The sequence below is a fragment of the Silene latifolia genome, chromosome X, assembly GCF_048544455.1.
Source record: "Silene latifolia isolate original U9 population chromosome X, ASM4854445v1, whole genome shotgun sequence".
NCBI lineage: Eukaryota > Viridiplantae > Streptophyta > Magnoliopsida > Caryophyllales > Caryophyllaceae > Silene > Silene latifolia.
Window position 1 is genome coordinate 22,859,383 of NC_133537.1, and position 24,566 is coordinate 22,883,948.

The 24,566-nt window shown below is 35.5% G+C and overlaps 2 protein-coding genes and 1 long non-coding RNA gene across 6 annotated transcripts; 1 reads left to right on the forward strand and 2 right to left on the reverse strand.

The window, feature by feature from the left end:
* Nucleotides 1-5,867: 5,867 nt before the first annotated feature.
* LOC141623132 (uncharacterized) lies at nt 5,868-8,236 on the reverse strand. Of its 4 annotated transcripts, none has more exons than XR_012533212.1 (3): nt 7,737-8,228; nt 7,564-7,627; nt 5,868-7,394 (listed from the first exon to the last, which is right to left on the reverse strand). It is a non-coding gene; the product is annotated as an uncharacterized LOC141623132 (long non-coding RNA). The 4 variants fall into 4 exon arrangements; XR_012533210.1 differs by having other exon boundaries at nt 7,791-8,227; XR_012533213.1 differs by having other exon boundaries at nt 5,868-6,337; nt 6,603-7,394; nt 7,564-8,224.
* Nucleotides 8,237-12,833: 4,597 nt separating this feature from the next.
* Nucleotides 12,834-18,864, forward strand: LOC141623133 (uncharacterized). Its single transcript, XM_074439201.1, has 9 exons — nt 12,834-13,173; nt 13,264-13,411; nt 14,258-14,426; nt 14,682-14,940; nt 15,721-15,809; nt 15,928-16,110; nt 16,214-16,299; nt 17,301-17,385; nt 18,236-18,864. The coding sequence occupies exons 1-9, from the start codon at nt 12,963-12,965 to the stop codon at nt 18,368-18,370; spliced, it is 1,365 nt and encodes a 454-aa protein (XP_074295302.1). The 5' UTR covers nt 12,834-12,962; the 3' UTR covers nt 18,371-18,864.
* A 41-nt stretch (nt 18,865-18,905) lies between these two features.
* LOC141623134 (putative prolyl 4-hydroxylase 9) lies at nt 18,906-24,418 on the reverse strand. The gene is made up of 8 exons (XM_074439202.1): nt 23,915-24,418; nt 23,354-23,497; nt 22,271-22,428; nt 21,967-22,069; nt 21,073-21,168; nt 20,734-20,799; nt 20,323-20,439; nt 18,906-19,134 (listed from the first exon to the last, which is right to left on the reverse strand). The coding sequence occupies exons 1-8, from the start codon at nt 24,038-24,040 to the stop codon at nt 19,051-19,053; spliced, it is 894 nt and encodes a 297-aa protein (XP_074295303.1). The 5' UTR covers nt 24,041-24,418; the 3' UTR covers nt 18,906-19,050.
* Nucleotides 24,419-24,566: the final 148 nt, after the last annotated feature.

Sequence of the window (24,566 nt, forward strand, 5' to 3'; positions counted from 1 at the left end):
TGCTCATGTTCTGTAAGGGTGATATCAGGTCAATTATGCTTCTACTGAGGGCCTTATCTACTTTCTCTGAAACTTATGGCTTGAGGGTTAATGCTTCTAAGTCAGAGGTTGTGTTTAATGGGATCTCTGATGAGGTGAGAATGGATGTTGTTCAGGTTTCAGGGTTTCAACAAGGAGTATTACCATTCAAATATTTGGGGGCGCCCATCCAACCTGGCAGATTGTCTAAAGCTGATTGTCATATACTTTTGGATAAGGTGGTGCATAAGATCAGAGGCATTGGTGCAAGGAAGTTAAGTTATGCAGGAAGGCTTGTTTTAATCAATTCTGTGTTAAATACTCTCCATAATTATTGGGCTTCTATTTTTCTTATCCCTAAAGGAGTTATCAGAATAATAGCAATTTGCAGGAATTTCTTTTGGAGTGGGGAGTCTAAATATCACAGGATACCTCTGATTGCTTGGGAGAAAATTTGTTGCAGAAAGAAGGAAGGTGGACTTGATATAAAAAGTGTTGAGGTGTGGAATAAGGCTACTGTTGGTAAATTAGTTAACTGGATACATACTAAAGCTGACAGGTTGTGGGTACTATGGATTGATCATGTCTATCTAAAAGGAGCAGATTGACAAAGTTATCAACCTCCTCCTGATTCCAATTGGAACTGGAGAAATATCTGTAAAGTTAAGGATATACTGAACTATGGTTTTGTGGGTGGTCACTGGCAGTCAGATGCTAGGGGCTACTTAATTCAGTCTGGTTACTACTGGTTGCAGGGTCCACACCCCCTTGTCCAGTGGTATAATAGTGTTTGGGATTCTTGGAACATACCTAAGCATTCTTTAGTTGGCTGGATGGTTAAGCATCAAGGTCTGCAGACTAGGGATAAGCTGTTCCAGTTGCAGATTTGTGACAGTAACAGTTGTGTGACTTGTGAACAAGATGTTGAAACACATGATCATCTTTTTGGCAGCTGTGTTTATAGTTCACAGATTATTAGTGGGATTGAACACTGGTTTTGCAGGAGATTGTCTGGCTCTAACCTGAACTGTACAAAGATGCAGAAGCAAGTTGTTAGGCTGACATTGATGGCTACATGGTACTGTATTTGGAAACAAAGAAATGAGTGCAAGCTTTCCTTGACACTAGCTACACCAAGGAGAGTGATTATGGAGATTCAATCAATAGTGAAGGCGCGCATTCTTCAGAAAATTCAGACTACTTTGCCTCAAAGGGATAAGGATTGGCTACTTAGCTTAAGTATTCAAGTATAACTTTTAAGGTTTTGTAGCCTTTACTTGTATTGATAAGATTGTTAGTGTTGTAATAATGATTTATTATTAATGAAAAGCTCACATTCTACCAAAAAAAAAAATATAACAGAAATGCAAATTAATAAACTAGAATTAGAATGGAATTTAGAAACTAGAACTTGCAAAGAACAATTGAGAACCAAATGTTTGAATAAAATTAGAACCAAATGTTTGACAACCAAATGCTTAACAATATTAAAACTAAAGATGAAAATTAAGAGAGAATTTTGTGCTTAAGGCTAATAGAGTGTATGAAAGACGTAAGGAAGATGTAAAGAAGATGTCCCTAATGACGGATTAAGGCCCCTATTTATAAGAAAATAGGGGCATAACGTAAAATGCAAAGAAGGGGTCAACCCCGATCGGGGTTGCCAGCCCCGATCGGGGGCGTGGGTTTCCGGGTATTCTTCTTCAACTTTTGCTTTAATGCTCAGGGGAATCCCATGCAACGTAATTAAGCCTCCTTAATCACCCGGTTAAATGTGACAATTAGCACCTTAAGACCTTCCAAAGAGCGTCCTAAGTTGAGCATCTATGTAGAATTTTGTGGACTTGTAATGTGGGGTTCAAATTAGCATTCTACACTTCACATCTCTTCATGCTTGGCCTTGTAATTTCTTCCATGGTCCATTTAGCTTTCATACTTGGCCATATATTCTAGTGCTTGCAAATGTGATAGGAAAAAGTCTCTAAATGCTTAGATTCCTACAAAATGTAACAAATACAAACAATACACTTTGAACACAAGATTAGCTCACAAATATACTAATTAAAGTATGATATGCAATCAAAACCGAGATAAAATGAGGAGTAAAATTATATATAAAATGAACACATCATCGGTAAAGTTGGGTTAGAAAAGGTGACGGTGTCAGTGTCTGTGGCGAAGATAAAAGCAGTGAAAACCATGATGTGGGGATAGCAAAGAAGGCACGGACCTTGGTTAGATCGGAAAAGGTGGTTAAGTAAGGCCAGAAGAGGGGGAGGGGACGGTGTCTGTGGGTGAAACCCATCATTAGGGTCATCAATGGTGGTTTCTGAAGGGAGAAGGGAACATCAGAAGGAGAAAGGAGAAATGAGAAATGAGTGGATGAGATGGTGAGAGTATGTTGTGAGAGTGAGAGGAGGAATGGAGGGGAGAGATGCAAAGAGGAAGATATGAGATCAACGGTGAGAAAGTAGACAAAGCTGAAGTCCATGAGAAAAGGCACAACCCAATTAAACAGCCCAACACACACAAAACGACAAAAACAATTAAACTATTCATTTTGGAGAGTTGGACTGTTCATCTAACGCCCAAAGGAACGCAAATTATGAGATTTATCTCCCCCCAACACACTTTTATATTAGGGGGGGGGGGATATAATCATAGTCCACAATGTAAGATTGTATTTTTTGCTCCAAATAAATATCTAAAATAATTTTAAGATGTCTTTATTTTGTTTTTAGTGATTTAATTTTAATTTCACTAATTTTCAAATGTGCATGGGTCTCTAATAAAACGTTATTGCACCGGAAACATTGATTTGCCTAACCATAAACTTAAAATCCAGCAACCGCGTCAGCAACACAACCTCACTCGCACAACATAAATCACCTTGATTAGCCACCACAACTCTCAACTGCACACTAACGGGTCGTTTGGTTCACTAAGGGAATTGAAATTTCAAAGAAGTAAGAGTTCCCACGATTTTTTAAATCACATGAAATGGAAAAAAGTTGTTTGGTTGAGATGTAGGAAGTGAATTCCACATGAATTCCCACTTATCTAGAGGGATCTAGGTAAGCAACTTTCCATAAATTACAATTCATATGCTTTAGTATGGATAACCAAACGAACCCTAAGTTTATGGTTCACCCTAACCCACTCGAACTCATTCGAAACTCCATATACCGTGTTTTTTTCATCGTATATATGACAACCTAACTTTACCTTCACAACCTTCCATAGGTACTCACTAGGTTGCACGGACACTTCTATTAATCAGTCGTCCCGTGTCCGACACCGTGTCGGACACCGACACTCCTCGGACACACGCCAAAATGTGCCGGACGCCTATAAAGTCGTGTCTAACTTTCAACATTTATTTGGGCACGTGTCCGACGCGTCTCCATGGTATTTGGGTCGTGTCCGACGCGTGTCCATAACATTTGGACATCATTTGGGGTGAATAATGTTCTTTAGATGAGAAATGAGCTGTTGAAATAGCTTGATTAGAAGATGTGTTTTGATGGAAAATGAAAATGAGTTATAATCACGGACAAGTTTTACCTTTACTTATTTAAATTTAATATCAAATACTTTTATAAAAATAAAATTGAATGTTTATAACTATAAAATATATATATTTTATTAAATTTATATGACGTGTCCTTTGTCCTAAATTTCATGGGACGCCGTATCACGTGCCCGTGTCTATGCTACCTAGGGTACTCACTAAATATAAGACCTTAACTCCTCATGTCATCCCCATACAAGTTACAGTACAACACTTTATTGAAATTCTTACTATATGTGAGATCATCTTATAATGATGGCTTAAAATCTTAAATTACGAACAACAATTGATAGGTTAACTAATTATCATGGGCATAACTTTTTGGGGATTCACTCATAATAATATAAAGACACTTATAACCCGGTACAAATTATGAAAGATACCAAAAACCGTTTTTAGGAATGTTTTCGCCGATTACATACACATGCAAATATCTAACCAAACAGCTTTACAAAAATACAGGTACGTCTAAAGTAATACCAACTCCCGACAAACTTCGTCAAAAAAATTTTAAAAATAGAACAATCACATGTTTTTCTCGACAACAAACAAATATACTATTATGATTTATGAGTAAGTGTCTATCAAATATAAACACCAACAATAATCAAAAATTTCAGTAAGTTTTCGTTAAGACGATATTATCCCTCTTAAGTTTAAGATGGGTAAAGTATCATATTATCTGTGTATATAAGATAAACTAGTTTAGAACCCGTGCAAAATTCCACGGGTATATATAAATAATAAGAATAAAAAAGTCTTAAATTTTAGCTACAAATAAAATATTTGATTGAGTGTACAAACATCTTATAAAAATGAATAGAATCCGAAATTATGAGGCTGCCATGACATTCAATCCAACAATTTTATAATGAACTAGTTTAGTTGCCCGTGAATTCACGGGACTTTGTTGGTGCCCTCTCGAACATGTTACTATGTTATACCCTATTTGTTCCGGTCATTTGTTTACCTTTTTTTTTTTTTTTTGGGAGTGTAATTGTTCTACCTTTCTATTTTGATTATGCTTTTGATGACCAATTTAATCTTCTACACTCAATTTGGTCCATTTAGCATCCAATAGTTAGCCTTCTAGCTCCTTGTTCCTTTGCCTTTGTATTAAAACCAAAAGTAAACAAATAATCAGGAAAGAGAAGTAGTATTTAATTTAGTGCATGCCAAAATATCTTTCGATGTTTTTGTGGTTTTTTTTTTCTACGACCGAAAATAAAATTAATAGAATGCTCATTTGTCTAAATCGTACATCCGATAAATATTACCCTCTTTCATCCTCTCACACACCTCACTATCCAGTATCCACATTCACCTTGGTTTCACTATCCAGAATATGAGGGGTGCTATCAACCTTTTCTTTTCAACTTTCTCTCCAACCTCTTTTCACAACTTTCTCTCTAACCTTCTCCCTTCGCCTTTTAATCGGCTGCGAGAGAAGGTAAAAGAGAAGGTTGGAAGGAGAATTAGCTAGTATTTCTCCCGAATATATATTACCATTGTACTCCCTCCTATTCACTATTTTATTCTATATTTCCTTAAACGGATTATTCAGGTTTTATTCCCCTTTATTTTGGAAACTTTTAATCTTGTTTTATTCATTCCTCTCTCCTATTACCAAACCCCACCCAACTCTTTTACTCATATTTTATTACTTTCCTTAATATTTTGGCTCCACAATTACTTATTTAACTTCTAATTATCCATCCATATCTCCTATCACCAAACCCCACATAACCCTTTTACTCTTATTTTATTCTTTTCCTTAATCCTTGTGCTCTTAGCAAAAGGGAACAATATGGAGAATAAGAGGGAGTACTAAAGTCATTCCGACATGAATAGATGATATCATAATTTATACTTTTATAATGCTTTCCACCGTGTATTACCATATTACATAAAAATTCACTCAGCATCCATGAATTTTATACTTATAGTTTACTTCTGTATAAAAGATTTCAGTTGGTTTCTTGAGAAAAAATAGCTACACCAAATTGTTGTAAAATTATAAATTAAAGGAATATACTTCATTTATCTCAATAGCTTGCTCTTTTTCTTTATTTTTTATGAGGGACACTTCAATTGAATCGAGAGATAATAATAGGGTTAAAAGCGGATAGAAGATGATTTTATCAATTAATGTACTCCGTTTTTTTTATAGAAGACAAAATATATTATTTTAATTTTTATTTAATATTTTAAAAATAATATAACCTACAGTATACATACATAAACACCCATCTAGCTCACCTTTCAACAATCGGTACCCTAAAGTCCTCAACAATAATGCATGAATATTTGTCACCTCAAAATATTCTCTCCTTTTGTATCAAAACAATAATGCATGAATATTTTGTAAGCATTTCTAGCAATAACCAAAATCTTATCTTCAGGTTCTCTACTTCATCTACAATTTTACTGAGATCGTAGATAAAGAGGTTATCAAATTGGATGTTCAGATGAAATAGATAAGAGGAATTAAATTTAATAGCCCCTCTTGCTTGTGACGATCACAAGCTTATGACCTCTCACAACCTTCTCCCACTTTTCCTCCCACTTACCCTAACGGATTTTGTCCATCACAAATGAGAATTTGTGAAAATTTTAAGGTTGATGTAGAAACCATCTTTTCTCAAAGTTCTAAAGTAGTCTTGTTGTCATCATCCTCTACTATTTGCGCCAAGCTTTCCCTTACACTATGTATCTGTTATCACCTTTGCTACTACAAACTCCAAGCACCTACGTGAATCATAGCCAAGAAACTTAGTTAGCTTTATAAATCAACACATGTGAGTTATATGGGAAAAGAAAAAAAAATGAAACTCGTTATAGAACTCCATAACAATCACATACTCAACCTCATTAAATTATTGTGAGTAATACTCCTAATAACACTTGCAATATAGCCAACATTTCCATGTAGCAATGATAAATATTCCGTATACAAGAAGTAAATCAACAAAATTCGCAAATTATAATAACTAAAAATTCCTTATAAAAATACCACAAAGAAGCAGTGGATATGGAATTATATCATCCTCCTGAAATCGAAATCAAATTAGTTGTACAAATTAATATCGTGCCAAAAACGAAAAACAAACAAAACACAATATTTGAGGGAAACTATACGGATCGGAGTAGGGGGAGAAGAGAACATATCATGAGAAAAATTAACTGAAATAGGGTCACAAACTCACAACTACAAGGATAAATAATTATACTGTAGTTAAATACACGGGAGTTAATACTCTAAAGACAATGTTTCGCATCATTAAAGGAGAAAGAAGATAAAGAGGGGAGTTTGATTGCAGGTCATTAATGATGAGGGATGTAAAGTCTTTAGAGTATTAAACAGAGTAATAATTGTGTTAAGTCGTTCACACTTCACATATGGGGAAGATTATGGGATTTTAAGGTTCCCTTTTCCTTTGTAACCGTCAGAATTAATATAACGCAATATAAACTCATGGTTACTATCCTCTAATGTTCGTAAAGATTTCTTCATCCTCGTGATCTTCCGACTGATGTACTCATCTTACGTCATCCAAAAGAGCTCCAGTACATAGGTCATTACTTTCACTTTGATAGGCTTCATTGCTTACGTTAACTTTCCACTACAAAAAACTGTAGGTAGCTACAAAAAAGACAAACTCGAAATATGTTAAATTGGTAGTTCATTTTTAAAGTCGTTAATCCTCAAACATAACCAAACACCAAGACAAAATTACAAACTGTGGTTAACGATCTCTCCTTCGTTTTTGGTGAAAAGTGATTGCAGAACTCATAAAGCTTTACCCTACAATTCAAAAAACAACGACAAACACATCATAATAATTAGTAGGAGTACAATAAACAGTAACATCAGCGGCAACAACATCAACCATAACAGTAGCTAATATTCTGCTTAGTTATTTGCGGAAAAGCGGTAAGTTTTAATAGGGAAGATTGTAAGTTCAGGCACTTACAATGATTATATGGGGAACAATTATTAGATCGTGAAGCGTAGTATTTAATCAATCGGACCAAAACCTGCAAAAGTCTGACTAAATCAAAGCTCCAAATATACAGAATTTAGCATGAATTAAGTATTAGCTTCACCGGAACACACGCAAACTATAGATTAATTTAAAAAGTATACATTCCGGCGACGGTGATAGCAACCCAAAAAAACCGTAGGTTTGAAAGTAGTTACCGACATCGTAGATCAGCGAAGAATCAGGGACACAAGGTTGTGGAGTTCATTGGTTCATGCCGATCAATATAGGGAATGATCAGCCGAGGAAGTTGAAAAGGAAGGATTGATACATCAATTTTTTATAGATTTAAAGTGGGAATTCAATGACAATAACACCCGTTCTATTGTGAGTATTTAAGAAGTTATTTAATTGTGGGATTAGATTTAAAGTGGGAATTCAATGACAATAACACCCATTCTATTGTGAGTATTTAAGAAGTTTCCTTAGAGCAAGCAAATTAAAAGAGAGTGATTTTATTTTACTTCTAAGGGATTAGAATTAAGATTTGTGTCATTGAATTTGGTAAGTAACTCTTCTTGCGTTGGGGAAGATGAGTGGATTTTTTTTTTCCTTTTTTTTTCCAATTTTGCGGACTAATTGTAGGGTGTGTAAGAATGCGTGATTTTGTTCTCTAAAACCCATATAGCTATGCCACATAGGATTTTCTAACCACCCCTCAACTAACCTTTTTATATTATTGTATAGATATCTAATGGCCATAATAAAATGATCACACTAACAATACTTCCAAGTTTTTGAAGTCATTACATCTCCCTTAACCTTGAAGTCATCTTAAATTCTTAATGATATCTTTTTAACGATTTTAATCGTTCACCACCTCCGACAAAACCTGTTTTCCGAGACATAATCAAGGTGCCTGCGACCCAATCCAAAAGTAAAAAAAAAAGTCTTAAGGCTGTATATATGTTTAAATATCACAAAAAATAGAATACCGTTTAATTCTAAATAGTTGGAAAATTCGGTGCAAAGACTCAATACAAGACCATTAGACATAATTATTTTAAACAATGTTTATGTGTAATTTTATTTTGAAATTTTAGCACTTATCTCTTTGTGAAAAAAATTATATACGTTACAGATGGTAATAATAACGCCTTTAAAATTGAGGAACATAACGAAAGCCCGGCGTGAACACCGTCAATTGAAATTATTCCATTAGTATAACCTGAGTATTACTCCTTTCATCCCAATATCCTACTCTCTCCGTTTAGGCCATTTGCTTACATTTGATTTTGATACAAAGATTAAGAAGAGGAGAGGGTCTCTCCGTCTCGGACCTCGGTCATTTGTTTATCTTTAATTTTGGCACAAAGACTAAGGAGAGGGGAGGGGTTCCATTTGTGGGTGATGTTATTGAGTGACAAATGAACGATGAGTTATGTGAATGATCAAATTATTACCCTTCGAAAATATTCCAAATATAAAAAGGTAATTAAATGATGAGACATACATAAATAAAATAAGTAAACAAAAGACCGGGACGGATCGAGTACTATGGCTTAAGTATTATTCAATTCATCCCATTATACTACTCCGTACTAATTAAGCCCCGTTTGGCAAGGCATTTCAGGTACTTGATTTGGTCAAAGTAGCTTATTTGACTAAAATTTCAAGTACCTTATTTTTTTTAATCGTTTGGCAAGTAGCTTATTTAACCAAATAAGCTATCTAAAATGAAATGCTACAGAGTGTAGTATTTGAGATTTCAGGTACCTAATTTGATTTAATTTTCCGTTTTACCCCTTAAATTTATACTATTAAATAATTACCATATCCTTTTAGGTCATTTAATCAAAATCAGTTACCTTTTCAGTTAGTTTGTCAAACTCTTCTTTATATAATCAGCTACCTTATCAGTTCCTAGTTTTCAGCTACCATATCAGTTATGTTTTCAGGTTTCAGTTAGTTTTTCAGTTTTTAGCTACATTTTCAGGTTTCAGGTATTTTTACCAAACAGAGCCTAAAACATGATATATGTAGCAGGTTGTGTTAGAAAAGATTTTAATTAAAATGTTATCATTAACTCATTTTTCATTTAGTAAATCTACTATGGACCTGAAGAGATATGTGCAAAAGTATAAAATATGGCACGAAATAAAATAAAATATGATGTTGGTTAAATTACATTTCTATAATGCCCAATATACCGTGAGCCGAAAATGCATAAAATTTATATAGTGGACGGTCAAGAATCACCACTCTAACAACTACGGAGTATATGTAAGTGAAAAATATCATGGTGTAAATTAAAAGAAACATAAAATCAATGTTCAATACATTTTGAGCTGAAAATGCTTGATTAAATTACATTTGTATGATGTTTTCAAGTAACCAAATTATGTAGCCATGGCTAGGAGCCTAGGAATGACTGATACGATAAATGAAACATTTCTTTATATTTCAAATGCAAAAAAAAAGGGTAATGTTAATACAACTCATTGGGTTGTATTTATCATTAATAGAAATAGACGTAGAAGCCAAGTAAGTATTAAAGTTTGTTAACGTTTCTTAAGACAGGTGTATGTTTTATTATACTTACTTGACCCATCTTAAGCTTAAGACGGATATCCCCGATTTACATGTCTTAAATAATGTGGAGTAGTTACTGTGGGTTTCAAAAAAAAAAATACGGAGTAGTAATTTTTGCTAAAGCTAATAGCTATTGTTTTTATCCCGGCTAATTATTTAGGTGTTTTTTTATTGTCTCATTTATTTTATTTACATTTTTTTTTCCAACACACCCAAATATTACAAAAAAGAAATATATCTAGGAAATCGGAGATTTTAAGAGAGGCTCGTCTACTGCTAAATGATAATGCTTTATAATCAACATCATAATATCATATATCCTATGTAATTGTTGATCTTCAATCGAATCAATCTATTTCTCAAATCGTTCAAAGCTGGCAACAAATTATACAAGACTATGATTATCCACAAAAGATCGTTAGAGCAAATTACTGGAAGAGATAACTAATAGCTTCATGTCAAAAAAAAAAAATACTCATAGCCGATTTATTTATCTTATCTCTCTAAAAAGGATACAATTCCATTATTGCATGAACAAAGCATGAAAAAAAAACTAAATAGGTGCGCCATCTTCATATTGTCAACCCGTTAAATTAATACTCCATACAAAGATGTGTGTTTTGATAAATATTAAAATTAAATTAATCTCAAAGCCAACTATGCAACGATAAGTAATTAACGATGTTCAAAATTAAGATGTTGTGGGTAGCGAAGGTAGTTATATGGAGTAATTTCCTAGTTTCATATCTTGTCCAGTAAATGAGATTGAAAATACTAAAAAGGTTGAAAGAAACTTGATAATGAGAGTCACACAATTGTGTATGAAATCGGCACAAATACATGTGTAAGACGATTTTATACAAATTTATCGTAAAAACGATTGCTTTTAACAACCACTTACTCACGAATAGGGTTTATTTGGATTCACTGTACAATTATTTTAATGAATACCGCCTTACAAAACACTACCCTAAAATCAATAAAAAAAGCCACCATAAAATAATTCGAACTTCACTATTATTATACGGGTTATTTCATGAGAATAATCCAAACTATGGTCCCTCTTCTCATATTAATCCAACCTAAAGTTTAACCGGGAAAAATCCGAACTTTGACATCATTTAACTTGTACTAAACTTATCCCATAATTGACCTGATATCACAGGTTTCCCAACAGGTGACTTTTTTTTTCCTGATCCCTTTTCCCCATTGTTTATCAATCTTCATCTTCCTAAATCAGTAACTTTCCCAAATTTAAACAAAACGCAGATTTTATTAAAATCCATAAAAATTCTGATCGAATAATACAACATCTTCAACCAACAATAATTTGTAGCAATTTGTTGGTCTGACAACCAAACACCATTGTCCCCCTAATTTTATTTCAAAACCATGGATCTTCTTTCTCCTGAATCTTATTCTTCTTCTAGGATTTATTTCTTCTTTTTCCTTTTTCATTATCATTATCATTCTCCATCCCTTCGCTCCCTTACCTCCTTCCTCTAGAGGTGTTCAAAACCGGTTCGGTTACGGTTCATGTTTGGGTTCCCGAGTACACAAAACAAAACAGCGATAATTCTATCATAAAATTCTCAACGAACCTCTAAGTTTATTCATCTACTCACTGGAATGTGACTTCAATTAAAAACTAGAAAGTAAAACATTGCTATCTCAAACGCATCATACAACATTGATTTCAACCCATACAAACAGTATTCCAGATCTTAGGATTTGAAAAGACTATAAATTAATGCAGTAAATATCCCAGATTTCACCATAACGTACAAAGGAATCCATTATGTAGTCGGTAATGTTGAACGCCGTCAAAGAAGCAGACTTGATGAGCAGCGGCAAAGAGACGTCGGAGGGAGTCGAACGGCGGTGTCAGAGAGACAACGGAAGGATCTTAGCGCCGGAAAATATGTGATGAAAGAGTGAGATGAGATTTAGGGTGAGTGGTTGAAGTGTAAAGCAGAAGAATGAACATCTGAGTTAATGAATTGAGGGTTTGGTCTTTGGTGATTGGTGAAGAGGATGAAGGGAAGGGGTTAAAAAGGTGTTATTATTGTTTTGGATTTTACTGATTTTTAAGTTTGCAAGTGTGACCTGATAAATAAGTAGTCGGTTACCTGTGTATTATGAGAAGAACGAGTGCATACGGCAGATTAATATGGGTTAAAACATAAGTTGGATTAACACGAGAAGGAGAGGTATAGGTTGCATTATTTACATAAATAACCCATTATTATACTATGAAACATAAACTAAAAAAAATAGCATAACCTTTTTCAAGAAAAATCTGCAAGATAATCTTCTTAGATTAATGTGATGAATAATGATTATGGTGATGAATTAATATGATGGTTGATGGTTGATGATATTATTCCTCTTAAGTTTAAGATGAGTGAAGTATCATATTATCTGTGTATATAAGATAAATATATTATTTTTTCTTATGTATTTTTATATAAATAAGTGATATGTAATTGACTCGTTTTTAAGCTGAAGACGGATAGTACGATAGTACCGTCTTAGATGAGAACTTGTGCACAAAGTCACAGTACGATGCGCCTCATCCATGTTCACTCTTCAGTGACAGTTTTTCAGCCCACAAGGCCCAGTGGCCCACGCCGTGTTACAAACACAAAAACAATCAATCAATCAAAACTGATTTACAGATCTGACTCAATTTTCAACTCTCAACACTCCCCAACTGCTAAACTTGCAACCTTTTGGTGTGATTAAAAATGGCGGACACATAAAAACTCCAATTTCCTTAGTATCTCCATAGCTCAAAAATGGGAGTAGTAATCGAAACTCAAGTATGGCAGCTCAACCCTACCGTTTTTCTTTTCCTTTTTCTCGCTTCTTTCCTCTCTATTTTCCTTTTTCCTCACTCTAAAACGACGTCGTCTCTCTCCGATCATTCCTCTGTTTCCTCCCCCTCCTCCTCCGCTTCGTTCCTCCATTTTCAGCGCAAATTCATCTTCCTCTATTCTCTCTCCTCAGGTACTCCTCCGTAATTTCATCTTTCCTAATTTAGGTTTAATTATGATTACTTTTTTTTTATAATTATGTGTTATGTGGATTCATTTGCAGTGTTGGAAGGTTTATGGCTAGTTAATGGAGAGTATGAAATGGTGAACGCTAGTGGATTGACGAAGCAGCAGGTTGCAATGGTGTTGTCTGCTGGATGTTTAGCCTCCTTGATTTTCGCTTCGTTTTTAGGGATTTTTTCCGATGCGCTGTGAGTTTGCTTATCTTACTGTCTTTTTAGTGAGAGTTGAATTGAATTGAGTTGAATTGTGTGTGTTGTTATGAGCATAGCGAAGAACAAATGTTTTCGAGTTGATTATCGTTTCTGAATTGTGATCATTTACGCGTTATCTTAGGGGATTATCATCACTACATTGACGATTAGTTGAACATGCGAGTTAATGTCCATGGTAGCTTTATCTTAAGCATGGGGCTTATCATAAGCCTAAGTACATCGGAAATGTTATTGAAACTTGCGGCTTTAATTACTCAATGACTTGAAGTAGAAGGCTTTTGAGCGTGTTGTGATTTTGTGTTGGTGAGAAAGCGGAATTCAGGGAGAGTTCAGCGAAAATTTGAGAAATGAATTCAAAATTAGGAGATCCATACATTTTGAGCTGGAATATGTAAGGCTTACGTAGTATCCCTGCTAATTTGAGTGCCTGAAAATCCATGGAATTATGGAAATTGAGATGCTGCTCTTTCACTTACCAATTGACTCGGTTGTCATTAGGCGTCCGTTGTAGTTGCAGGCTGGTATGTTAGGAAATTGTATCTGATTTGATATCCTGGATTCTTTTTTTTTTTTGTTTTGATAAGTTGATAGTCTAGAATTTTGCTATGCGGAGATATTGTATTTTCACTAGGTTTGCGTAAAAAGGATATGTAAACTATTGGCTGAAATGGACCAAAATGGAATACATAAAACAATTGTCAGGGACACGGAGAGTTTCTGATATATGCTTAGGAAATCAATGAGAGTGACGACTTTGTTATTTACATTTAAATGCATTTTGGGTACACATTTTGAAGACTGTGATGCCTTATGAGTTTGCAGAGGCCACAAGAAATTTTGTCTTCTGTTTTCCATCCTACATTTGATCATCGGTGTATGGAATACACTTGCAGCTCATCCTGCCTTATGGTTAGCCAGCATCTGCTTGTCTATTGCCAGCTCAATATTTTCATTCAGCTTCGAGGCTTGGATGGTGGTGGAACACGATAAGGTTTGTTTCAGTTTATCTTTTTTTATTTAAGAATTGCACACACTCACGCCACGAGTAATTAGTTTGTCTCCAATCTCTTGAAATTTTAGAGTTGCCTGCTTCGTTCGTGTGTGCTTAAACCATTTTGTATTACTAGCAATTTTTCTATATGGAACACATCTGACAGTATTTTTTTCCTTGATAAAGACACGTGTACTTGTCCTTGTGTCTTCTATGGATTCAATATATGATGATCTTCGTTCTTCTTCAATGCAGCAAGGGTACAGGCAAGATGCTTTAAATGAAACATTTTGGTTGCTGTCTTTTTCGGAATCAGCATCCATGATAGGAAGTCAAGTTCTTGCAAACTGGGCAATTAATCATAGTCCAGTGTCGAGTTTTGTTTCTCCTTCCATTATATCAGTGCTGTTAGCGGTGGTAAATATTGCATTCATCATGAAAACAAACACAGAATCTCCATCGAAGGGAAAGCTTAAAGAGCATAGAGCAGCATTCTTCGCGTATATTTTCCGTGGTACGATAGATTTATTCTTGTCATTTGTGCAGCCATGACTAACTAGTATTAAGCATTAGATATCCTTCAAGTTAATCATCCGTTTAAAAAATTGGGTATGATAGAGAACAAGGTACTGAGGGAAGTTCTGAACTTTTATCTGTTTGAATATTCTGGAGACGCTAAGATTGGATATCAGCAATTAAGATATTGTGTTTCACATAAATATTTTTATACCATTAAGAGTTTTCACTTGATGATGCTGGACTCTACGAGGAGGGAGCTTAAAAAAATAATGTTTTGAAGTGCTCAAGAAAAACACACTCTTATTTAAGATGGTTGTAAGCGTGAAACGAGTCTAAAATGAACCATATACCCAGTTAGTGATGAGCATTAATTGCGTTAGAGATGTTCTTGGATCCGTTTCACACTTAAGAATGACTTAAGAGAGACTTACTTCTAAAACAATCGAATCCCTGAGAACACTTTGAGTTCATACAGCCTAGGGTTCTGTAAGGATTACAGAAGCTTCAAATAGTCCTCCATAGTCAATGGAAAAAAAAAACGTTTTTATTATTTGCTTGATGTCAGCCAGTTTTGATTTATGGAAATCTTTGGCATTAAGTAAACCTAAACTTAGTTATCAAATGCTATGGCTGCCAGTTGCCAAGTTATGGTCAATCCAGAGAGAATTTACTGTTATGCTGGTGTGCGTAGTTCGGAGTTAACATGCTATTTCTGAAATTCATTGTGCATACTGATTTAACTTATTAGATCGCGGTTGATTATTGCAATTGTCAGATAAACGGATATGGTTTTTGGGATGTGCACAAGCTTGTCTTCACTTCTCTGTTGCAGTGTTCTGGTTGTTATGGGCTCCAACTTTAGTGGTATAGCCTTGATACCTCATTTGCACTTTTGTATGTATGGGAATCTTCCCTCTGAGACTTGGCTTATGGTGGACATTTCAGTTGTCAAACCAATATTATGTTTTCCATTTGATCATAGGCTGATGGCCGTGAAGTACAACTAGGGTTAATTTACCCATGTTTGCTGGGTGCAAGAATGCTTGGAAGCACGGCATTTCCATGGTCCCTAAGTGGATTATTATCTCTTCGTATTGAAGATTGCCTACTTTATGAATTCATCAGTGCGGGAGTGATTGTTTCCATTATAGCTTATGATTACCAGGTGCGTATTATCTCTACTGCTTGCGGAGTTTCTTTGCATCTAGTATTCTGCCTTTCCACCTTCCAATTCGTGCTAATAAGTATTCGTTAATTCTAATGTGTAGGAAATTGGAGTTTTCATCACTCTTTTCTGCCTATTTCAAGCTGTTGTTGGGCTAATATTGCCTACTCTTGCCCGGCTGAGAAGCATGTTAGTCTCTCTCTCTTACCTTTCATCTCCTCTCTACTCCTTTTCAATCACTTTTACAGTAACACATTTTAGGGTGAGGATCGTCCAGATTTTTTTTTCTCTCGTAATCTGTTGCACAGACATTGATATCTTGACCATATTGCTTTTTAGGTCTTTTTTTGTTTATTAAAATCGGTGCTTCATTTTCCCTGAACCAATATGTATCAGTAGTTATGTACTGGACTTCAGCTCTATTATTGGGATTTACACTATTTGTCGAAGGGTTTTGTAAATATTTCTAGCTTAATTGGAATAATTATTTAATGAAACATCAAGTAGGGTAGAAAATTTACCACCACCTTAAAACTCTATATGGTTTGTTCTCATGTATTCCCTTCGATTCAGAAAAACCTTTCATATTACACCTATTTGTTTACATCTTTGTCGTGATTTTTTTAACAAAATTACAGCTACACTTAAAGCAGGTGGCCACTTGCATTTTTAGTATTGGTATTCCTAGCTATGTACTGTATTTCTTAAATGTTGTGCATATGCGGAAATAAAAAATATTTCTCCAATAGAGAGAGTATCATTTTATGGTTCTCATCTGCAAGCTCGATGATTGGGACATACTAATGTAACTATTTTCAAAGAAATTTTCCTTGGGAGGGTTAGTTGTTTACGAGTCTAGTTGCGAGACGACAAAACTCATGAGGGGACCTTTTACAGGCTGCATTCTTCCTTTGCCGCGATTGTGGGGGCTTCCATTCTTTTGTTCCAATAACTCTACTCTTTCACTCCCTCTATTATTAAACCTTTGGTTAAGAGGGGAAGGGGAATGGACAAATGGCATTTTTCTTCCATATTTTTCCCATGTTAATAAGAATTATCAATTTCACTTGTAAGAAGAGAGATGAATCCCCTCCCTTTTCCTCCCCTTCATACCCCTCAAATACAACGTGCTAAACCCCCCTATCCCTACCACTATCCAAACAAAGCGTAAATCTCTTATTGTGTCGCAGGGTTGTTCCCAATGAGTTCCGTGCCGGAATGGAGAGCTTATCGCTAGCTCCTGCAAATGCTGCTATCCTCTTTGTTTTAGTCCAGGTGAGCACTTCCAATAAACGATCGATAATACTCATAGCTGGTATTACCTGGATATGTAATTATGTATAGATATTGTAAGACTATAGCTGAGTCAACTACTTGCAGAATTTTGGAAAGATGATTTTCAGTAACCCTAGTTGGTCTAAACTCTTAACTTTTAATAAAGTACGATGACACGTGTAGTAATAGTTTGTTTGGCATGCTCTTTTAGTTCAGTTGATATATGACTGACCTCTTACGACAGTATTCAGGGTATGGAATCTCGGTTGTGACAACGATCGCAAAAAAAGCCTGTGCGGTCCAAATCTCGTTCTTTGCGCCCACATTCCTACCTATAGTCCTATCCTATACAACCTCAAATTGTGGCTGTGATAACCTTAGAATAAATATGATTTGGCTAAAAATGTGGTTGAGGCCAATTTTTTAGAACCCTAACGTCCTTTTTTTTGTTACTTCAGACATTATGTGCTCTGGGGTCAGTACAATCGAAGTTCTCCTTATATTAATTCTTAACTGGTTCGGTTTTGTTAGTTATGTGACAACTTCAGGTCTAGAGTATGGAACATCAGCCATCCATGTTATTTTGCTGTACGCTTAATCTAGATGATCATAGTAATGCATGTTCCTTTCCATGCCTCACGCATGTGAAATTACATAAATATCTTATAACTGAGACAAAAAAACATGTGTCACCTGATCTTGTTAGCCAATGGCAACTATAAATTAATGACGTAAGATTAACATATTTGGGTGACTCGGTATGTGTCTTCCTATCTTTACATGGAGTGGAAATCTTGGTTTATACTTGTATTAGTGATGTTTATTTCGGCCGACTTGGTGAATCTTGCAGGGTGGCTTTTATAGGGGCGTCAATAATTCAACTATACTTTTCATTGGTGCATTGGGGCTATTCTTGGCAGCTGGTTGCATGCATATGCTTAAGACTCTGGGCAAGCAACCTCATCAGAGCTGGCATAAACGATGAACCCAAAATTGGTCTTCAAACAAACCTCGATATTGATCATCCAGTTCAGAAAGCTCATCAGTCTTGGTGCAAGTTAGCGCTGACCAGTTTACACGACTACTATAGTGAAACGGCGGTGGAAAGCATTTTTGTTGAACCGTAAGAGGTAAGACCAAAATGACCTATCATCCAGTGATGTACCACATTCTCAACAAAGTCGGAAGGCTCGAGTATCCTATTGAATAAGTTCATTTTGTTTAATTTTTGTGTACATTTCCCCCTAGTATTAGTTCAGTTGTAACCGAAAAGGTTATGGCATAGTGGTTAAGATAGAGGTATTATCTTCGTGCATTCCCTTTAAAATTAGTCAGTTGTAGCCAGAGAGGTCTTGGTCGAGCGATTAAGTTAAGGTAGAGGTATTGTTAGGTCAGTATTTGTAGAGGTTCTTGAAAGTCGAAACATCTTGTTATATCCGATGCCTTTATATTCATTTCGATTTTGTCAAGTGAGATTAATTTTGAGCTTTGGTTGAGATGGAACAGAGAACAAACGTGAATACAGAAGAACGAGTTGTCATTCTTGTATAACTTATCTCAGTTTCCAGTTGTATTGATACATCTACACTATATGCAAGACTGACAGTTGAAGCCATTAATTAGTATGGAAACAATCTTAAATGCCAAATCTAATGTATAGAAATATTACTCTTGTTCTTCATTTCTAATCCACTTTGTTGCCACCCATTTTTCCCCTTTGATTACCGGGCAGCTTCCATGTATTGATGTCTGTAATTCAACAAAGATAATATTAACAATCTGCCCGATTGATTGTTATAGCAGCTCGTGAAGATGTAGACCATGACATTACAACTTACTGTACATATAACCCGAAATCTTAATTATCGTCAGACCTCAAACTTTACGAGGTCACGGATTGAGGGAATCAGGAAGGTAACAAACTTCATATACTAAACCAAACAAAGGCCCACCAATGTACAAATCACGTGGATAACATAAGACCAAAAAAACCCAGTAAATTTAGGACTTTAAACCAAACAAAGCAACCAATGTACAAATCACGTGGATATGTTGAAAATTATGATCAAGCATGACAAGGTGAAGGCACCTTTCACTAGTTTGAATGGATATGCTCCACCAAATTATGATGTGATTTGCTTCTATTACGGAGTATTCCCTCAAATTATTTGGATTCATACCATTTGAATAAACCGTAAATTTTTAAAGTCAATACTCCATATTTTTTTTCTACTACGGAGTATTATTTATTATACATCATCTCACATATGAAGACTCGCTTCAACCAGTTTGTTTCGTAAAAATGTTGGCAGACTTTCTAACCATCCATTATGGGAAAAACGTTCGACCGTCTTAAGGTATCCTCATCCGGACATCCTTTAAAAAACCTAGTCTGAACTGGAAGACCAATCTGACTTACAGTAACAGCAAATACCCTTCTATTTCTTTCCAACCAGATTGAATAAATGGTGACATTAATGCTGCAGCGGGACCATTTTGATTTCCAATGTGTACTACTGTTCTAGTAACATGCCTACCAACCATTGGACCCCTCTCTTCAGATTCCATCCTCTTCACTCATTCAACTCTTAATATCTCCCAAAGTAATTCTTTTCACATGAATACAATGTTGGATTTGAAGTCAATGGTTTACCTCGATAAATGGGAATGACGTTGTAAAAAAAGAACAGAGGGATTAAACAGATAGCTTGTTTTCTCAAGTAAAGATCATAGGAACTTCTATGGTTGCCGTAACAAACCCAGCAGCGTTTTATTTCGCTCTGTTTTCCTGAGACTCCAATTACTTAATTTACAGACAATTAAGGATTTGATTCTACTTCCATATGACATGGTGTTAATAAACTTGGTAACGTTACTTGCGTATGACTGTATGAACATGCTTTGATAAATTTTGCTGTCATAAAAAAAAGGACTTACAGGATCAATAGTTCCATTAGAGAACACCGAGTAAAAGAGCAGACCGTCTCCTTGACGTGGCTTAACTTTCAAGCCAATGCATTGTACATAGTCATAATTGGAGTCAATGTTGTCATTCTGCAAAACAAAAAGATAAGAGAGAAAAAACACACCACATTATTAAGGTAACCCCGTGAGTATTGAGTCTCTGTTGCGGTCAATCGCGGCATCTGCTGAGTGCTAACACAGCCTAATCTCATTAAATGCAGACAATGTTGACTCAAAATACGATGGTGGTGACCTCCAAAACCTTTACATGACAGGCGTGTTTTGTTTTTGGAGCCTTTTTTTAACACACATCTTATTATTGGGATTTTAAGATATGAGTTTAACACGTAAACTAGGCAAGAAAGAGGCATTTGCATATCGTACCTCATATGGAAACATGGTTTCGCCACCCTCTTCTACATCAGATAAATACAGCAAGAAAGAAGCAATCTGCAACATAAAAATAAGGCAAACTCTCAGCGCTAACAAGTTACAACGAAGGGGTGGTACGCACCATCACCCCCAAAAATAGTGTCAGTTTGGATGGTCTTAAACTTTCGTTGTAAATTATTCTCATTTACAACGGCTGTAAACAAGAATTTGTGCCTTATTTACTGGGTAAAGGTTGTGACATACAATTCATTAGAAATGCCCGTGTTTGAATGTAGACATAAGAGCTCGATAAAAGTCAGTTAAGTCTAGTCTAGCACACTGTTATCATACCCTTTGACTTTTCTGGGGACCATACTCTGCGGGATGGAATGCGTCATAGTGGGAATTATATTTCTGCCCAACCTCATATCGCAGGACATTATAGGCCTGAAACATGGTGATAAACTTAAATTATTAACACACAATCCAGTTGAAACGAAATACTTAAAAGGTAACTTAAATTGTAAAGAAAAAATTAGCTAGGAAGAGGCGGGTGCAGTAATTGGAAAAAAAAAAAAAAAAAACACCACAAGAAGGACTTCATCTGATAAAGACCACTACAATGAAAAGTGGCGAGATTACGCCTGTAAGGAGTTTGTTTTCCAGATGTGATTTTACTCTTTAAAGAGATTCAACGCCAGTACTGCGCAAATCTGAAGATCCTGCTAAATTAGAAATCATAATGTGCACCATAACTGATGTCATGCTAAGTCATCCACTCATCCCCCTTAAGTACTAGTAACTTAGCCATGATCATGAAATCTTGACTAAGACTGTTTGTTTGCCTTCAATAGAAAAAGATTTAACTTGAAGACTTGAAGTTAATTCTATAACTGCTTAGGGCAACAAATATATTCAAGCTCAATATGCTTCTGGGAGAGGGCGCCTAATCTTCAACTCAAGTCTATAGAGCTCCAGTCCATTTAAATAAGGAGCATAGAGCTTTGGAGGCACACCCAAAAGCCAGGAGGATGAGCACTACTTTTCCTATACGTATAAAAGTAATAACACATCTTTGAGCTCGAAGACTTAACGTGCAAGAAGTATGTTTGAACCTCACCGAAGATTAGAATATAATGAATTTGTAAATCAATTAGATGAAACCTAAACAAACCAACTAAATTATGCAATTTATAAGGATTTTGGCTTATGAAAGTTGAAGAATACTCATAATGCCAGGAATACCTCCCCATTGGCCCTGGGAATCATGGTGGCCCTTGCAATTTTCTCATCAATAAAATCCAAAATTCCAGTTTTGTCTTCATCAGCACTAATAAACATGCCAGAGCTGGTAGACAAAAATGTAATTTAGCGAAATAAGAACACAGTTAATTGCTAAGTTTAACATCAATAAACAAAACTCAAAGACGATTCACTAACTTAGAAAAATGATGTGCAAGTTGAGTTCAAGTCAATTGGTAGTTTCTTAAGGCAAACCAAAAAACAACTGAAACTCCATCAAAGATAGGCATCTAACACTAGGTCCAACCTTGTTCTTATTTCTCGAGTACTGTCTAGTGTTTCTCCCTTCCGTAAAGCCAATCTTGACGGTTTCAATTGTGATCTTGCGATACTAATAATAGTTTCACAATGGTCTGCGGTAGCAAACTTGGGAAAATATAGAACACGTGGTCTCCAACTCAATACCTGCACAAAAGTAGACATCCGTGGAAAAATTTGACAAAACAATACAAGTAGAAAGCAACAAGATAAAGTAAAAATGGAAGACAGGCCAGATCTTTGTTAAATTACAGTAAGAACAATGAAACAAAAACAGAGCAGCTTGCAGCCTAATTTGCTTGATTGACGTCATTTGCAAGCCCAGCAAAAACCAAATTCAAGTAAAAGCTACTCCGTATTCCAATTTCCAAAAGGCCTATAATTCAAAGTTTCCAATAACTTGCACGATGTGAAGAGATCAACCTGATGCCTAGATGAACTAGGCAAGCACGTTTTAAGCCACAAACTTTTAGTATATAACTAATTGACTATAACATCCTAAACACTAACTTAACAATTATTCTGCAAACAGTCGCGCTGAAACCAACCATGCGACTGTTTGCAGAAATCTTTCAACACCTGAATTTGGACATAGATGTCTCAGAGCCAAACTTTAGCCTTAAGAATATAGTCTTTGATATCATAATACTACGAACTCTTCGTCAATCATCATTGTCTTTGTTGTGTCCCATATAAGGCAACAGATTAGAAACTCAGTTTAAATCTAATACACAGGACACGACAATAAAAACACAAATCTCATCCGTAACTCTTACATATTGCTAGCTAATTCACAGCCAAACGCAATTATGAAACATTGAAACCATAACAGGTCGACACACAGTAATAATCCAAACTAGCTCCAAATCCAATCAAAATTCCTCAATCATCCTTTCCCCCTCTATTTCTCACCACTTCAAAATGCCAAATAATCAATTCTTTCATAATCATTTCCCGCTTAAAAACAAAAATTAATCACACAACTATTTCTGGCACATATGTTATGACTACTCCATGCAATTATCAGTTATCACAGCCTCAAAAAGTAATGAAAAATAAAGAAAAAAGAAACCTGAAAAGGAATAGAAGAAATAGAATCATCGCCGGTATCTCCTGAAGGCAAGAGATCAAAACCGAAACTACTTCCACCAGTTATATCTTCTTCGCCATTACTAGATTCCAGTATTCTCGCTCTCAGTCTCGCGTTCGCATAATCCTATTCATATCATTCCGTACAACACATCATCAAATCACATTTTCATCATCATATTCATTTAAACTCGCATCAAAATATTTAAGGCAGTTTCATCACACACCACCAAAACATCAAATCTCGCGTTCACATAATCCTCTACTAACACCATACCATAGTTTACAGTTTACACAATCATAAATCACATTTTCATCATCATATTCTTTTAAAATTCAAACCGAAATCAAAATCATTTATGTAATTTCATCACATACCGCTAAAACAACAAATCTCGCGTTCTCATAATCCTCCATTCACCGTCAAATCACATTTTCAACATCAAATTCATTCAAACTTACATTTTATCAAATCTCAGTCCAATCATAAATAGTAAATACATAAATTCAAAAATCAATCAAACAAAAAATGAAATATACGAACCTGAGAAATGAGAGAAGAACCGAAAAAGCCGAGAAGAAAGAAGAAGAAACAAAGGAAGAAGACGGAAGGTAACCCTAACTTGCGGCCAACAGCGGAAGTCCAGTTACCTCTACTTTTGACTTTCATATTCAACCTTCCGTCATACACAGCAACACGACGTCGTATTTGTTGTTGTTGTTGTTGTCGTCAGGGTTTGTGTAGAATAATATTTTGCAAGTATGATTTGCGTTAGCGAGTAGAACAAGTGCAGAGATGGAATTGGTGGGAAATGGAGAAAGGCAGAAAGGTGTTTGTTTTCAGTTAAGGAAGAAGAGTTATTAAAATAAGTTGGGATTTATTTAATTAATTCGGGAAACTCGGGAGATGGATGTCTGTTTTCTTTCTTTATCTCACACACACACACAGACAGACACACTCTCTCTCTCTCTTTCGTATGGGATGCGAAGGATGATTGATAATGGACGCGGCAAGATCGGTTTCATCTTGCCTGAAATTAATTTAAATAGGACGTTGTTTACCATGGTCCTACGGAGTAGTACTACTTTCGGAGTTCTTCCCACATTTACACACCCACGGATTAAGACTACTAGTACGGAGATGACAATTTGTTTACAAGTCACTAGGGTGTTAACGAGCCGAGTCGAGCCCGAGC

Excerpts from the sequence above, each read along its gene's own strand:
- LOC141623134 (XM_074439202.1), bottom strand. The coding sequence starts at position 24,040 with ATGAAAGTCAAAAGTAGAGGTAACTGGACTTCCGCTGTTGGCCGCAAG. Across the intron at positions 22,429-23,353 it reads TTTCTTCTATTCCTTTTCAG|GTATTGAGTTGGAGACCACG; the intron begins GTTTCTTTTTTC and ends ACTTTTGTGCAG. Across the intron at positions 21,169-21,966 it reads TTCCCAGGGCCAATGGGGAG|GCCTATAATGTCCTGCGATA; the intron begins GTATTCCTGGCA and ends ACCATGTTTCAG.
- LOC141623133 (XM_074439201.1), top strand. The coding sequence starts at position 12,963 with ATGGGAGTAGTAATCGAAACTCAAGTATGGCAGCTCAACCCTACCGTT. Across the intron at positions 14,941-15,720 it reads CTTCGCGTATATTTTCCGTG|ATAAACGGATATGGTTTTTG; the intron begins GTACGATAGATT and ends TGCAATTGTCAG. Across the intron at positions 16,300-17,300 it reads CTTGCCCGGCTGAGAAGCAT|GGTTGTTCCCAATGAGTTCC; the intron begins GTTAGTCTCTCT and ends ATTGTGTCGCAG.